This window comes from Symphalangus syndactylus, chromosome 18, assembly GCF_028878055.3.
Source record: "Symphalangus syndactylus isolate Jambi chromosome 18, NHGRI_mSymSyn1-v2.1_pri, whole genome shotgun sequence".
NCBI classification, from domain to species: domain Eukaryota; kingdom Metazoa; phylum Chordata; class Mammalia; order Primates; family Hylobatidae; genus Symphalangus; species Symphalangus syndactylus.
Window position 1 is genome coordinate 79,946,057 of NC_072440.2, and position 16,206 is coordinate 79,962,262.

General features: G+C 41.2%; 1 protein-coding gene and 1 non-coding gene across 15 annotated transcripts in view; one reads left to right on the top strand and one right to left on the bottom strand.

Moving 5' to 3' along the window:
- The window catches only part of SLC30A6 (solute carrier family 30 member 6), a 96,770-nt gene that overhangs the window by 43,447 nt on the left and 37,117 nt on the right, over window positions 1-16,206 (bottom strand). For 10 of the 14 annotated variants that reach the window (XR_010117199.1, XR_010117198.1, XM_063623776.1 and 7 more), the window contains 3 exons: window positions 14,707-14,809; window positions 12,453-12,500; window positions 9,839-9,907 (listed from right to left, as the gene is read on the bottom strand). Coding sequence is in view for 12 of the 14 variants with exons in the window: in XM_063623776.1 (XP_063479846.1) it covers window positions 9,839-9,907; window positions 12,453-12,500; window positions 14,707-14,809 (220 nt within the window). In the remaining 2 variants the exon portion in view is untranslated. Of the gene's footprint in view, window positions 1-8,456; window positions 8,563-9,838; window positions 9,908-12,452; window positions 12,501-14,706; window positions 14,810-16,206 lie in introns of all 14 variants that reach the window. The other 4 variants (XM_063623772.1, XM_063623771.1, XM_063623773.1 and 1 more) reach the window with 4 other exon arrangements.
- Window positions 4,814-4,920, top strand: LOC129468772 (U6 spliceosomal RNA). Its single transcript, XR_008652832.2, has one exon. It is a non-coding gene; the product is annotated as a U6 spliceosomal RNA (small nuclear RNA).

The following is a 16,206-nucleotide window of genomic DNA, read 5'->3' on the forward strand; positions in this document are numbered from 1 at the left end:
AAGGCTTCTAAGGGATAGAGAGCAGCAGGCATTACAATGAGAGTTAGAAGTATATTCGTTAACTTGAAAAAGTGTTTACCATAAATTATGGGTTTTTTTGGTTTTGTTTTTTCATTTTCTTCGTAGAGATGAGGTCTCACCATGTTGCCCAAGCTGGTCTCGAACTCCTAGGTTCAAGTGATCCTCCTGCCTCAGCCTCCCAAAGTGCTGGGATTACAGGCATGAGCCACCATGCCCGGTCCATAAATTATGTTTTTAAAGTAGATAATCAGCAAATGATCCTATTTTGGTTAACACACACACACACACACACACACACACACACACTCCCCCAGCCTGAGCAACATGGTGAAACCCCATCTCTACAAAAAATAAAAAAAATTAGCTGGGTGTGGTGGCACACATCTGTAGTGCCAGCTACTCAGGAGGCTGAAGTGGGAGAATTGATTGAACCTAAGAGGTCAAGGCTGCAGTGGCTGCACCACTGCACTCCAGCCTGGGTGACAAAGAGAGACCCTGTATCAAGAAAAAAAAAAAAAAAAAAAGAATTCAACCCCATTTACAATATCCACAAAAGAAATAAAATACCTAGAAATACATCTAACCAAGGAGGTGAAAGCTCTCTACAAGGAGAACTATGAAACACTGCTCAAAGAAATCACAGATGATACAAACAAATGGAAAAACATTCCACGCTTATGGTTTGGAAGATCAGTATCATTAAAATGGCCATATTGTCCAAAGCAATCTACAGATTCAATGCCATTACTATCAAACTACCAATGCCATTTTTCATAGAAGTAGAAAAAAATATTTTAAAATATCTATGGAACCAAAAAAGAGCCCAAATAGCCAAAGCAATTCTAAGCAGAAAGAACAAAGCTGGAAGCATTACGTTACCTGAATTCAAACTATAAGGCTACAGTAACCAAAACAGCATGGTACCGGTAAAAAGACAAACACATAGACCAATGGAACAGAATAGAGAACCCAGAAATAAAGCCACATACCTACAGCCATCTGATCTTTGACAAAGTCAACAAAAATAGGCAGTGGGGAAAGGACTACCTATTCAATAAATGGTACTAGGATAGCTAGCTAGCCATATGCAGAAGAATGAAGCTGGACCTTAACTTTCACCATATAAAAAGATTAACTCAAGATGGATTAAAGATTTCAATTTAAGACCTCAGCAGGGTGCTATGGCTCATGCCCTGTAATTCCAGCACTTTGGGTGGCCGAGGTAGGCAGATCACCTGAGGTCAGGAGTTCAAGACCAGCCTGACCAACATGGTGAAACCCTGTTTCTACAAAAATGAAAAAAAAAAAAAAAAATTAGCTGGGCGTGGTGGCAAACACCTGTAGTTTCAGCTACTTGGGAGGCTGAGAAGGAAAAATCACTTGAACCCAGGAGGCAGAGGTTGCAGTGAGCTGGGATCATGCCACTGCACTCCAGCCTGGGCGATAGAGCTAGACTTCGTCTCAAAAAAAAATCAGACCTCAAAACTGTAAGAATCTTGCAAGACAACCAAGAAACACCTACAGAATGGGAGAAAATATTCGCAAACTATGCATCAGACAAAGGTCTGATATCAGAATCTATACAGAACTTAAAAACTGAACTAGCAAAAAACAAATAACCCCATTAAAAAATGGGAAAAAAAACACGAACATGATTTTTTAATGATGGCTATTCTAACTGGTGTGAGATGGTATCTCACTGTGGTTTTGATTTGCATTTCTCTGATGGCCAGTGATGATGAGCATTTCTTCATGTGTTTTTTGGCTGCATAAATGTCTTCTTTTGAGAAGTGTCTGTTCATGTCCTTTGCCCACTTTTTGATGGGGTTGTTTGTTTTTTTCTTGTAAATTTGTTTGAGTTCATTGTAGATTCTGGATATTAGCCCTTTGTCAGATGAGTAGGTTGCAAAAATTTTCTCCCATTCTGTAGGTTGCCTGTTCACTCTGATGGTAGTTTCTTTTGCTGTGCAGAAGCTCTTTAGTTTAATTAGGAAACAACAGGTGCTGGAGAGGATGTGGAGAAATAGGAACACTTTTACACTGTTGGTGGGACTGTAAACTAGTTCAACCATTGTGGAAGTCAGTGTGGCGATTCCTCAGGGATCTAGAACTAGAAACACCATTTGACCCAGCCATCCCATTACTGGGTATATACCCAAAGGACTATAAATCACTCTGCTATAAAGACACATGCACACGTATGTTTACTGCGGCACTATTCACAATAGCAAAGAATTGGAACCAACCCAAATGTCCAACAACGATAGACTGGATTAAGAAAATGTGGCACATATACACCATGGAATACTATGCAGCCATAAAAAAGGATGAGTTCATATCCTTTGTAGGGACATGGATGAAACTGGAAAACATCATTCTCAGTAAACTATCGCAAGGACAAAAACCCAAACACCGCATGTTCTCACTCATAGGTGGGAATTGAACAATGAGAACTCATGGACACAGGAAGGGGAACATCACACTCCGGGGACTGTTGTGGTGTTGGGGGAGGGGGGAGGGACAGCATTAGGAGATATACCTAATGCTAAATGACGAGTTAATGGGTGCATATTGGATAATGTGGCACATGGATACATATGTAACAAACCTGCACATTGTGCACATGTACCCTAAAACCTAAAGTATAATTAAAAAAAAAAAAAAAAACACGAACAAATACTTCTCAAAAGAAGTCATACAAGTGGCCAAGAAGCATGAAAAAAATGGTCATCATCACTAATCAGCAGAAAAATACAAATCAAAACCACAGTGAGATACCATCCCACACTAGTCAGAATGGCTATTACTATTATTATTTATTTATTTATTTTGAGACAGAGTCTTGCTCTCTTGCCCAGGCTGGAGTGCAGTGGCACAATGTCAGCTCACAGCAACCTCCACCTCCTGGGTTCAAGCAATTCTCCTGCCTCAGCCTCCCAAGTAGCTGGGATTATAGGCCCATGCCACCATGCCCAGCTAATTTTAGTATTTTTAGTAGAGACAGGATTTCGCTATGTTGGCCAGGCTGGTCTTGAACTCCTGACCTCAGGTGATCCACCTGCCTCGGCCTCCCAAAGTGCTGGGATTACAGGCATGAGCCACCACGCCCGGCCAGAATGGTTATTATTAAAAAGTGAAAAAACAACAGATGCTGGTGAGGCTGCAGAGAAAAGCGAATGTTTATACACTGTTGGTGGGGATGCAAATCAGTTCAGCCACTCCAAAAAGCAGTTTGAAGATTTCTCTAAGAACTTAAAAACAGAACTACCATTTGACCCAGCAATCCCATAACTGGGTATATATCCAAAAGAAAATAAATCTTTCTACCAAAAAGACACATGTACCTGGATGTTCATCGCAGCACTATTCACACAGCAAAGGCATGGCACCAACCTAGGTGCCAAATAACTCCTAGGATTGATGGGCACCTAGGTTGGATTGCTTAAGGAAGAGTTCGAGACCAGCCTGGGCCACATAGCAAGACTATCATTATAAAAAATAAATCAGCCAGGCACACATATGCAGTCCCAGCTACGAGGAAGGCTGAGGCAGGAAGACTGCTTGAGCCTAGAGGGTTGAGGCTGCAGTGAGCCATGACTATGCCCCTGCACTCTAGCCTGGGTGACAGAGCAAGACCCTGTCTCAATAAATAAAAAATAAGACATAAATAAGAAAAATAAAAGTTAAAGAAACGGACAGAGACAAGTATCAAGGATGACAGTATTTATCTCTAGATGGCAGAATTATTAATGATATTTACTCTCTTTTTTATGACTTAGTTACAAGTTTTTATTTTCTTAACAATTGGGTACTATTTGCCTAATAAATACTTAAAATATATATATATATATATATCATAGATGGCCAGGCATGGTAGCTCATGCCTGTAATCCCAGCACTTTGGGAGGCTGAGGTAGATGGATCACTTGAGCTCAGGAGTTTGAGACCAGACTGGACAACATGGCAAAATCCCATCTCTACAAAAAAATACAAAAATTAGCCGGGCGTGGTGGTGCACGCCTATAGTCACAGCTACTTGGGAGGCTGAGGTGCGAGAATGGCTTGAGCCCATGAAGCAGAGGTTGCAGTAAGCCAAGATCGTGCCACTTACACTCCAGGCTGGGCAACAGAGCCAGACCCAGTCTCAAAAAAATAGAGTAAATACAATTAAATAAAATGTCCAGCAGACACTCTATGTTGGTCTCTAAATAAACACAGATTTTCAAAAAAGAAAAAAAATTCTTACAAATCATAAACTGCACATAAATTAGCCAAATTGTTTAGTAACAATGTATCTGAATCTATGACTTGAAATACTAGAGAAAAATAGTAAGAGAGTTATTGTCAATCATGAGACAGAGAAAATATCTATATTCCTTGAATTTGACTTCTAGTTTATTACTTTTAGCTAAGACAAGCCATGTCTTGAAATCAAGTCATCTTTGATTTTTCCCTTTTCCTTTGCCACTACCATTCACAGTTGTCACTACGTAAGTATTAAAGATGCCATATCCTCTTTCAGTCTGATATGGAAATCAAAGTAATTAAAATAAGGAAACTCTATTTTTAGAGTATGAACTTGAAAATTCTCCTATAATTACAGTGCATACGTTAATCCATGGCTTTTGTGATATTAACTTTTAGCAGCTCAAAACTTGTTTTATTAAATTCCTGGGTCTTAACCAGGGACTTCATAGGTGTGGTTTCTAGATGCCAACTTCTGAGTTGATGACTATATTCTTTGTGTTTATAAGCCACCCAATGTCATTAACACAATTAAAAGAATGGTTAAGTGGTCATTTCGGCAGCACATATACTCAAATTGGAACAATACAGAGAAGATTAGCATGGCCTCTGTGCAAAGATGACATGCAAATTCATGAAGTGTTCCATATTTTTAAAAATTAATTAAAAAAATAAAGAATGGTTGAAAATGAACTATAAGACTCAAAGTGTGTAGTTCCAAAAGGCATTCTAGAAGGCAATTTGGGAATTTGCATCAAAAGCCATAAAAAATGTGAATATTTTCAGATTTACAAAAACTTCTAAAAATTCATCTTTAAGAAATAATCATAGATATTTACAAAGATTATCCCATAAAAATGTTTATCCCAGGCTGGGTGCAGTGCCTCACGCCTGTAATCCCAGCACTTTGGGAGGCCGAGGTGGGCAGATCACAAGATCAGGAGTTCAAGACCAGCCTGGCCAACACAGTGAAGCCCTGTCTCTACTAAAAATACAAAAAATTAGCCAGACGTGGGGCATGGTGGCGGGCATCTGTAATCCTGGCTGTCTCTCCGCAGATTCTACAAAAAGAGAGATTCCAACCTCCTGAATCAATAAAAAGGTTTAACTCTGTGATGAATCTACACATCACAAAGCAGTTTCACAGAGAGCTTCTTTCTAGTTTTTATCTACTTGGGAGGCTGAAGCAGCAGAATTGCTTGAACTCGGGAGGCGGAGGTTGCAGTGAGCCAAGATCATGCCATTGCACTCCAGCCCAGGTGACAGTGTGAGACTCCGTCTCAAAAAAAAAAAAAAGTTTATCCCAGACCTGTTAATATAGGAAAAATAGAAGAGAATCTAAATATTCATGAAGGGACTTATGAAATAAATTATGGCATATTTAGATAATGTAAAACTAAGAAAACCAAAAAATTATGTTGGGATTCTTGCAAGATGGCAGCAGTGGTGGCAGTTTTTGAAATGCCTCAAATATTTCCATTAAAACAAAGAAAGTAAAATAGCAAAACTGAAAATCTATGGACAATATCCACAAAAAACCAGGTAACCCAGTACCCCTATGAAAACCCAAATACAAGGTATAAGACCTTCAAGGTAACACAATCTGTGCAGCAGGAAGCAACAGCACATCTGACTGACCTAAAAACCCCAAAGCAGCTAACAAGACTTAATGGAAATCTAGGACAGCCAATATGAGAAGAGCAGCTGCAACTGGGAGGAGTTTTACACATTCACAACAGTGGGCAAATACACTGGGTCTGCAATAAGGACTGGAATAGTCTGAGCCCTATGAGTTCTCAAAAGTAACCAGGCATAGCTCCCCTCCAAAAAAAAGAAGCCCCATATCAAAAAGAAACAATGACAAGAGAATCCAAACTCAGTAGTACAGTTGAGAAAAAGGACAGAAGAAGTTCAGATAAAAATGTAAGGCAGGGCCAGGCACAGTGGCTCGTGCCTGTAATCCCAAAACTTTGGGAGGCCAAGGCAGTAGGAGTGCTTAAGGCCAAGAGTTCAAGACCAGCCTAGGCAACACAGCAAGACTCAGTTTCTACAAAAAAAATTAAAAAGATCAGCTGGGCATGGTGGCGTGTACCTGTAATCCCAGCTACTGGGAAGGCTGAGGTAGGAGGATCATTTGAGCCCAGACATTTGAGACTGCAGTGAGCTATATCTGTACCACTCACTCCAGCCTGGGTGACAAGGCAGGATGTTGTCTCCTTTAAAAAAAAGAAAAAAAAAAAGGCTGGACACAGTGGCTCACTCCTGTCATCTCAGGACTTTGGGAGGCCAAGAAGAGCAGGGAGGCCAAGAGCAGATCACCTGAGGTCAGAAGTTTGAGACCAGCCTGGCCAACATGGTGAAACCCTGTTTCTACCAAAAAATTCAAAAATTAGCCGGGCATGGCGGCATGCACCTGTAGTCTCAGCTACTGGGGAGGCTGAGGTGAAAGGATCGCTTGAACCCAGGAGGCGGAGGTTGCAGTGAGCCGAGATCACGCCATTGTACTCACTCTAGCCTGGTGACAGAGTGAGACCCTGTCTCAAAAAAAAAAAAAAAAAAAAAAAAAAAAGGTAAAAATGGCAGAGAGGAACAGAGCCAGAATAAAAAACTTTCTTCTTTCACAAAATCACCAGAAGATGGAGCTCTAGACCCATGAATATGTACACACTATCCTAAACCATGCCTAATTTTAAAGTTCAGGAAAACTAATTTCACATAAAAATGAGTAACAGAAAAGGACAGAGGGTCAAATCCCACACAAAGTTATGTAAGAAGAAGAGACTATAAAACAGATTATAAAAGATTACCAGACAGATAAAACTACATGTCAGATAAAACTATAACCTACTTTTAAAAAACCAATCAAAAGATATAAAACAAGATCATAAATCAAAATTAGAAAACCTTGGAAATGAGATGACAATTGTAATACAAGAAAAAAGATCACTTTAGAAATGAAGACTTACTCAGAATACAAACATAAGGAAACATACAGGTATACTTTAAGAGACACAAAAGGTTAAAAAAACAAATTAAAAGGAAATTAAAAGAATTTGAGAGAAAATAACAATAAGAAAGGCAAAGATCCAACATATTAAACATGCACATAACAGAAGTTTCCACAAAAGAAAACCAAAGAAAGAGAATAGAACAAATATTACAAAATATAATTAGATGTTTTAAAAAATTATTTTTGAAACAGCATTACTGAAAGCGTGCACTGTGGACCGAGTGCAGTAGCTCACACCTGTAATCCCAACGCTTTGGGAGGCCAAGGCGGGAGGATCACTTTAGGTCAGGAGTCTGAGACCAGCTTAGTCAACGTGGTAAAACCCCATCTCTACTAAAAAAAAAACAAAAATTAGCTGGGCATGGTGGTGCATGCCTGTAATCCCAGCTACTCGGGAGGCTGAGGCAGGAGAATCGCTTGAACCCTGGAGACAGAGGCTGCAGTGAGTCGAGATTGCACTACTGCACTCCCACCTGGGCGTCAGAGCGAGACTCTGTCTCAAAAAAAAAAAAAAAAGAAGAAGAAGAAGAAGGGGTGCACTGCATACCTGAAATAACTGATGAGGAATGACCAATGCCAAGACATATTCTAGTAAAGGTACTGAACTTAAAAAAAAATCTTTTGGGCATCCAGGCAAAAAAGATCAAGTGACATATAAAAGGAAAAAAATTAAGACTATCATTAGGCATTGTCTCAGAAATGCTTCATGCCAGAAATAAAAGGGATTATGTATTTTTAAGAAACTTGAAACAAATGTGTACTGAAGAGTTTATATCCAATCAAACTAATTTTTAATTATAAGGTCCACAAGCTGCTTTCAACATTCAAGAATTTAGAGAATATTGTTCCCAACGGCCCCTTCTAAAGAATTTAAAGAAGTGTAGTGTGGTGGGTCCCCCACTAGGTTATTTGAGGGTGTATGTCCACTGCCCGAACTCTGAAGGCCAGGCAGTGAGCCAAAGCCATGGTGCACAGTCGAGGAGCAAGCGACCCTGAGAACCAAAGATTTTAGAGAGCATCTGAGACCCTACCAAGGAAAACAGTCTCATTACACACATACAGCAGGCAAAGAGCGAGAAAATTAGCTTAAAAGCAGCTTAGAAATGGGAGGTGGGTAGATCTCTAAAGCTGTCCTGCTGCTTCCCAGGAGTGCCCCATAGGTAAGTCCTAATAAACTCACCTACTGGCCATGCTGGACCTGTCCAAGTCATTCTTTGGTCTCTTGACACTTTGGTCACTTGGCACCTTCCCAGTAAGGAGGCAGGGGATGTTACAGTCTCGTTTTTCTTGTAATAAGTTTTAGATATCCAAAATAATGAGAGAGGGAAAGAGTTGGGGAAGGTGGAGGTGAAGCAACCATTTTCCCATTACAAAAGTATAGCCTGAAACTAAGGCCTGCAAAGTGAGTAACATCATTGAACTGCTGGACCAGCTTTGATCTGTTTATCTATAAAATTTGTGTTATATTAGAAAAATCAAACCCTGTTTTTTTAAAATAATACTGTAGAAGAGTATTTAATGACATAGAAAACTGTTCATGATAAGTTAATTAAATGAAAAGAGCTAATTATAAAACAGCATGATCTCATTTTCTGTTGTTTTTTTTTTTGGAGACAGAGTCTCACTCTGTCACCCAGGCTAGAGTGCAATGGCATGATCTTGGCTCACTGCAACCTCTGCCTCCCGGGTTCAAGTGATTCTCCTGCCTCAGCCTCCTGAGTAACTGGAATTACAGGCGCGTGCCACACCACCATGCCCAGCTAATTTTGTATTTTTAGCAGAGATGGGGTTTCACCATGTTAGCCAAGTTGGTCTCAAACTCCCAACCTCAGGTGATCTGCCCGCCTCGGCCTCCCAAAGTACTGGTATTACAGGCGTGAGCTACCACGCCCAGCCCATGATCTCATTTTCTAAGGAAAATAAATGTATAAACACCAAAATATCAACAGCAGTTTTCTTTAGATGATAAGATTATAGTGCTTTACATTTTCTGTATTTTCCTCATCATTCCTAACGTACGAGTAAAACCGTGTCACAATAAAGTCTGGTATTGAGGTTCAAACTGAATTAGAAAATACGAAATTTTATGCTGAAGCAAGTTGTGTTACTGTAGTTCTTCAAAATATTCAGCAAACTCTCCAAAATGAGAATTACAGTTAAAAAAGAAAGCAATTGCACTTTTAATTTTTTTTTTAACATTTTCTTATTTGGGAATTACACTGACTACAAAGTTGTCTTATCTGGACACTCTTGTATTATTATCATTAACATGTTTGAAGGAAAAAAAATAAAAACACTGCTCTATTGTTTGGGAGGATAAGGTGGGAGGACTGCTTGAGGCCAGGAGTTCGAGACCAGCCTGGGCAACAGAGTGAGACCCTGTCTCTAAACAACAAAAAAGCCCTCAGTTAGGTAATTGAATTCATGTACATTTCAGACTCTGCTTAACGTAACTAGGAATCAAAGGCTCTATGAAAATTTTAAGGAAATACTTCTTTTCAGTCTTAAAAATGGAAGACTATATTTTAAATTATAACTAAAGTCATATGTAAAAGAACATACCAATGAGCCAAAACCTAGGGTCCAAAAATGTTCATTTCGGACTTCTAAAACTCCATCTAAGGTAGATACCTAACCAAAAACAGAAAGAGGTGATCAGAGTTGTCTGTACTTAACATATCCAATGCAGTTTAGTCACATTATGGACTTAGTTTAAGCTTAAGAATGACACAGCCAAATCCTGCACAAGGACACTCATTAGCTAAGAGAAGTCTCAGACCACTCAAGATACCATTCCTGTTTGTTCCATACTGACCTAAGACTTTGCTTTCCTAGTTTCTTGTTTGCCCCAATTCTTTTAGAATGAGGTCCCCACTGCTCAGTTTTAAACCCCTACCCCCACCAATTTCTTCAGCAGTGTATGGTTCTTTTCATATCAATATGGAATATATTTATATCTAGCACTTTGTGGCATCAGATTTTTTACTTAATTTTTTTGTTTTCTCAATCACTTCTTTCTCTGAAATCCCTTATAACAAATCTCTGTACAACACAGGATGTTGTTTGGATGTGAGTCTAGAAGAAATTCCAAGGCCAGATATATAATGTGTAGCCAATTGGTACAGTTACACAGGACACATACCCAAGGCCAGGCTTCACTAGTTGACAGCAGTAGCCAGTTATATTGGTAAAAGTGGCCTCTGTCACACTGACAATCAAAGGTTTAAAATAGTTTCAACATCAAAATAGTTCATTATTTTATTTCTTCATTAGTTAGTAGGTGGAAATTTATAACAAAAGAAAGTCTAGGCTGGGCACGGTGGTTCATGTCTGCAATTCCAGCACTTTGGGAGGCTGAGGTGGGCAGATCACTTGAGGCCAGGAGTTCGAGTCCAGCCAGGCCAACATGACGAAACCCTGTCTCTACTAAAAAAGTACAATTAGCCAATGGGGAGCAGAGAACACGGCACTGCACTCCAGACTGGGTGACAGAGCAAGACCCTGTCCCCCCTGAAAAAAAAAAAAAATCACAGCATTTGACCGGGCACAGTGGCTCATGCCTGTAATCCCAGCACTTCGGAAGGCCAAGATGGGAGGATGGCTTGAAAGCAGGAGTTCAAGACCAGCCTGGTCAACACAGCAAGACTCCATCTCTTTATATATATGTATATATTTAAAAAAAAAAAAAACAAAAGTCTGGGCACAGTGGCTCATGCCTGTAATCCCAGCATTTTGGGAGGTCAAGAGGGGAGGATCATTTGAGGTCAGGAGTTCGAGACCAGCCCGGCCAACATGGTGAAACCTTGTCTCTACTAAAAATACAAAAATTAGCTAGGTGTGGTGGTGGGAGCCTGTAATCCCAGCTACTCAGGAGGTTGAAGCAGGAGAATCGCTTGAACCCAGGAGGTGGAGGTTGCAGTGAACCGAGATCATGCCACTGCACTCCAGCCTGGGTGACAAGACTCAGTCTCAAAAAAAAACAACAAACAGGCTGGGCACAGTGGCTCACACCTATAATTCCAGCACTTTGGGAGGCCGAGGCGGGTGGATCACAAGGTCAAGAGATCGAGACCATCTTGGCCAACATTGTGAAACCCCATCTCTATTAAAAATACAAAAGTTAGGCCGGGCGCGGTGGCTCATGCCAGTAACCCCAGCACTTTGGGAGGTCGAGGTGGGTGGATCACAAGGTCAGGAGTTCAAGACCAGCCTGGTCGAGATGGTGAAACCCTGTCTCTACTAAAAATACAAAAATTAGATGGGCATGTGGTGGGCGCCTGTAATCTCAGCTGCTTGGGGGGCTGAGGCAGAAGAATCACTTGAACCTGGGAGGCGGAGGTTGCAGTGAGCCGAGATTGTGCCACTGCACTCCAGCCTGGGTGACAGAGCGAGACTCCGTCTCAAAAAAAAAAAAAAAAAAAAAAAACAAAAGTTAGCTGGGCAGGCCAGGCGCTGTGGTCATGCCTGTAATCCCAGCACTTTGGGAGGCCGAGGCGGGTGGATCACAAGGTCAGGAGTTCAAGACCAGCCTGGCCAACATAGCGAAACACTGTCTCTACTAAAAATACAAAAATTAGCTGGGCATGGTGGCATGGACCTGTAGTCCCAGCTACTCGGGAGGCTGAGGCAGGAGAATCGCTTGAACCCAGGAGGCAGAGCTTGCAGGGAGCCAAGACGGTGCCATTGCACTCCAACCTGGGCGACAGAGCAAGACTCTGTCTCAAAAAAAAAAAAAAGTTAGCTGGGCATGGTGGCACGCGCCTGTAGTCTCAGCTACTCAGGAGGCTGAGGAAGGAGAATCGCTTGAGCCCGGGAGGAGGAGGTTGCAGTGAGCTGAGATTGCACCACTGCACTCCAGCCTGGCGACAGAGCAAGACTCTGTCTCAAAAAAAATAATAACTAAATAAAGTAAATAAAAATCACAGCATTTATAATAGGGTGGTCATTAGGCCATTACCTTCCATATTTACTTCAAGCGAATTTGATTTCCAAATTGAACAATACCTCACATTTTTCTATGTTTGCCACTATATTATGGCTCCTAGTATGTTATTGTGAAGAACACGAACTTCCCTCAAATAAAATTCTAGGTAGAGTTGAATAAAGTATTAAAAGTATCCACCTTTTCAATTCCCTGATATAAAATAAAATGATTTTATTTACTATTCCATCTTACCTCTCTGATGAGTTTGTCCAACTGACCAATAACATGCGGTGGTGTTGTCTGGAGAAAAATATAACAAAATATGAATAACGGGGGAAGGAAAAAAGTTTGCCAACAATGGTCCTGAACCACCCCCCCCAAAAGCATTTTAAGCCAGCCTTTGCTTTGACAGGTGTCCTATCATGATTTAGAGAAGAGAGGTTTCAACTGGCCCCATTAGTGGAGCAATATCATCAACTGGCCCATACCTGTTTTTTTATCTTGAAGATAAGATAAAAAGATAAATAACACTTAAACAACCAACCAACCAACAAAAAATCTTTGGGAAATGATTACAAAGGTTGTATTTTGTATAGGGCATAGCACTATGCAACTATTATCTTATTATTTTTATTGTTTCTGGAGATGGAGCTACTGCCCTAAGTTTTGGAAAAGGCATAAGGAACCACAGTGCTTACATGCACATCCAAGCCCTGGGAAACTGTCTTTTTTTTTTTTTTTTTTTTTGGAATCTTGCTCTGTCACCCAGGCTGGAGCGCAGTGGCGCGATCTTGGCTCACTGCAAGCTCCGCCTCCCGGGTTCAAGCCATTCTCCTGCCTCAGCCTCCTGAATAGCTGGGACTACAGGAACTCGCCACCATGCCCGGCTAATTTTTTGTATTTTTAGTAGAGATGGGGTTTCACCGTGTTAGCCAGGATGGTCTTGATCTCCTGACCTCGTGATCCAACCGCCTTGGCCTCACAAAGTGAACACAGTGAAACCTCGTCTCTACTAAAAAGTACAAAAAATTAGCCGGGCGTGGTGGCGGGCACCTGTAGTCCCAGTTACTTGGGAGGCTGAGGCAGGAGAATGGCATGAACCCAGGAGGCAGAGCTTGCAGTGAGCCGAGATTGCGCCACTGCACTCCAGCCTGGGCGACAGAGTGAGACTCCGTCACACACACAAAAAAAAAAAAAAAAAAAAAAAATCTAAAAAAAATTTTAGGCCGGGTGCAGTGGCTCACGCCTGTAATCCCAGCACTTTAGGAGGTTCAAGGCGGGTGGCTCACCTGAGGTCAGGAATTTGAGACCATCCTGGCCAATGTAGTGAAACCCCAGCTCTACTAAAAATACAAAAATTAGCTGGGTGTGGTGGCACGTGGCTGCAGTCCCAGCTACTTGGGATGCTGAGGTAGGAGAATCGCTTGAATCCAGGAGGCGAAGGTTGCAGTAACCTGAGTGTAGCGCCACTGCACTCCAGCCTGGACAAGAGAGAGAGACTCCGTCTCAAAAAAAAAAAAAAAAAAAAAAAATTAAGTAACATTGTTTTCACTTGAAAAATAATAATAGTTTTAAATTTGTGATTTTGTCACATTATAAATATAGGAGGATTTGTGAGTATTTTACGGGCTAATGGACTTTCATCAGGTTCTTGCTATATGAATTTCAGAGATTATTGTTTGACTTCATTTCTCGCAGGGGCTTCCAGTAACTAAAAATTTCACAACCTGTACTGTTAAAGGGAGGGCATTAAAAAAATTTTTGTTTTGTTTTTTTGAGATGGAGTCTTGCTCTGTCACCCAGGCTGGATGCAGTGGTACAATGTCAGCTCACTGCAACCTCCGCCTCCCGGGTTCAAGCAATTGTCCTGCCTCAGCCTCCCGAGCAGCTGGGATTACAGGCGCACGCCACCATGCCCAGCTAATTTTTGTATTTTTTTAGTAGATACAGGGTTTCACCACGTTGGCCAGGCTGGTCTCGAACTACTGACCTTGTGATCTGCCTGCCTTGGCCTCCCAAAGTGCTGGGATTACAGGCGTGAGCCACCTCGCCTGGCCAAAAATCTTTTTGTAATTAAAAATTATGGCTGGGCACAATGGCTCCTGCGTATAGTCCCAACACTTTGGGAGGCCGCAGCAAGAGGATCATTTGAGACCAGGAGTTTGAGATCAGCCTGGGCAACATAGTGAGAGCCCAACTCTACAAATATATTTAAAAATTAGCTGGGTGTGGTGGTGTGTGCCTGTAGTCCTCGCTACTCAGCAGACTGAGGTGGGAGGGTCCTTTGAGCCTGGGAGGTCAAGGCAGCAGTGAGGCGAGATCCCACCACTGTATTCCAGTCTAGGTGACAGAGCAAGGCCCTGTCTCTTAAAAAAAAAAAAAAAAAATTAAAATTAAAAAATAAAAATAAAAATTTCACAATCTAGTAGAACAACACATACAACTTTTTAATCTGGTAGAAGAACATGGCTAATATTAAGCACACGCATTGGAAGAAGAACCTTACCTGGAGTAAGACTTTCCCACTGTACACACTCATGGGATACATAGTGCCAAATGTCATCAAGGCAATGGCTATAGCAGAGGCAGTGTCTACGGCAAAATAATTACTAAAAGGAAAAAAAATTCTAAATTTTAAATTTATATCTCAATGGGCATATTACAATTAAATCTCCTGAACATTAATTATCTAAAGCAACAGGACAGAGCAACAGGACACAATTTTATCACAACTGGCCACTACTTGCAAAGAAACATTTCAAAGAAAAAAAACTCCAGTTTTTAGAATTCTTTCCTTTCAAAGTTTAGTGGAAAAATAACTATTATGTTAATTAGTAGGAAGAAGTATGATGAAAACAAATGTGGACATTTCCCGGTCAGGCATTTTTTTGTCAAACTATCTGTCAACTAGAAAGAGCTGAAACACATTTATTTGCTTGAGACAGACAAAAAACTTCAACTAGTAATTTTTTTTTGAAAAGAGACAATAAAAAGAGGTTTTTTAATTCAAAGGTATAACTGGATAAGTAGATTTGTTTAAAACCATTCTTGTGAAATACTTTTTTAAAAAATATGACCAATTTCTTTGCAAATAGCAGACACATACCTCAACTATTATGACCTAATTTTTGGTGGATAATGTACATCATTAGGCAGAAATAGGCAAGCCCATACTGGTAGATTAACTATCAAATAGTCAAAACTCCGTTTGTGGCTCCTACTTCTTTTTTTTTTTTTTTTTTTTTTTTTTTGAGACGGAGTCTCACTCTGTCACCCAGGCTGGAGTGCAGTGGTGCGATCTCGGCTCACTGCAAGCTCTGCCTCCCGGGTTCACGCCATTCTCCTGCCTCAGCCTCTCCGAGTAGCTGGGACTACAGGCGCCTGCCACCACGCCCGGCTAATTTTTTGTATTTTTAGTAGAGATGGGGTTTCACCGTGGTCTCGATCTCCTGACCTCATGATCCGCCCGCCTCGGCCTCCCAAAGTGCTGGGATTACAAGCGTGAGCCACCGCACCCGGCCTGGCTCCTACTTCTTGATCGATTTCTATTCCCACTTCATCTTCTACCATCTTGTCGACTTCCTGAGCGACTCCCTTGTGGACTCTGTCTCACTGACCGGCTGCCAGATCGACCACTTGATCGGCCCAACTGGCCACTTGACCAACCGCTCCTCTGTCTGGAATTAGAAGATGTGTTTCCATCATAATATTCTTCAATTTCAGGTAATTTGGCTGGCACTGAGAATATCCAGTTGGAATCATGCCACTCTGCCTGTAACCTTTCTGACTTAGTTGTAGGAACATCAAAGCAAACACCCACATTTCCTTTCAGGAGGCACATTCTGGTAATCTGAGACACTGCATTACTACTCAGCTTTCCATTAAGTTCTTTCCAAGCACAGCTGACATCCTGTATTTCCTCTAGGCTTTCCAGAGTCATGGTCACAAATCCCTTATCAGAGGTGATCAAAGATCGTGGTTCAAAGCTTGATGCACCAGAAATGTG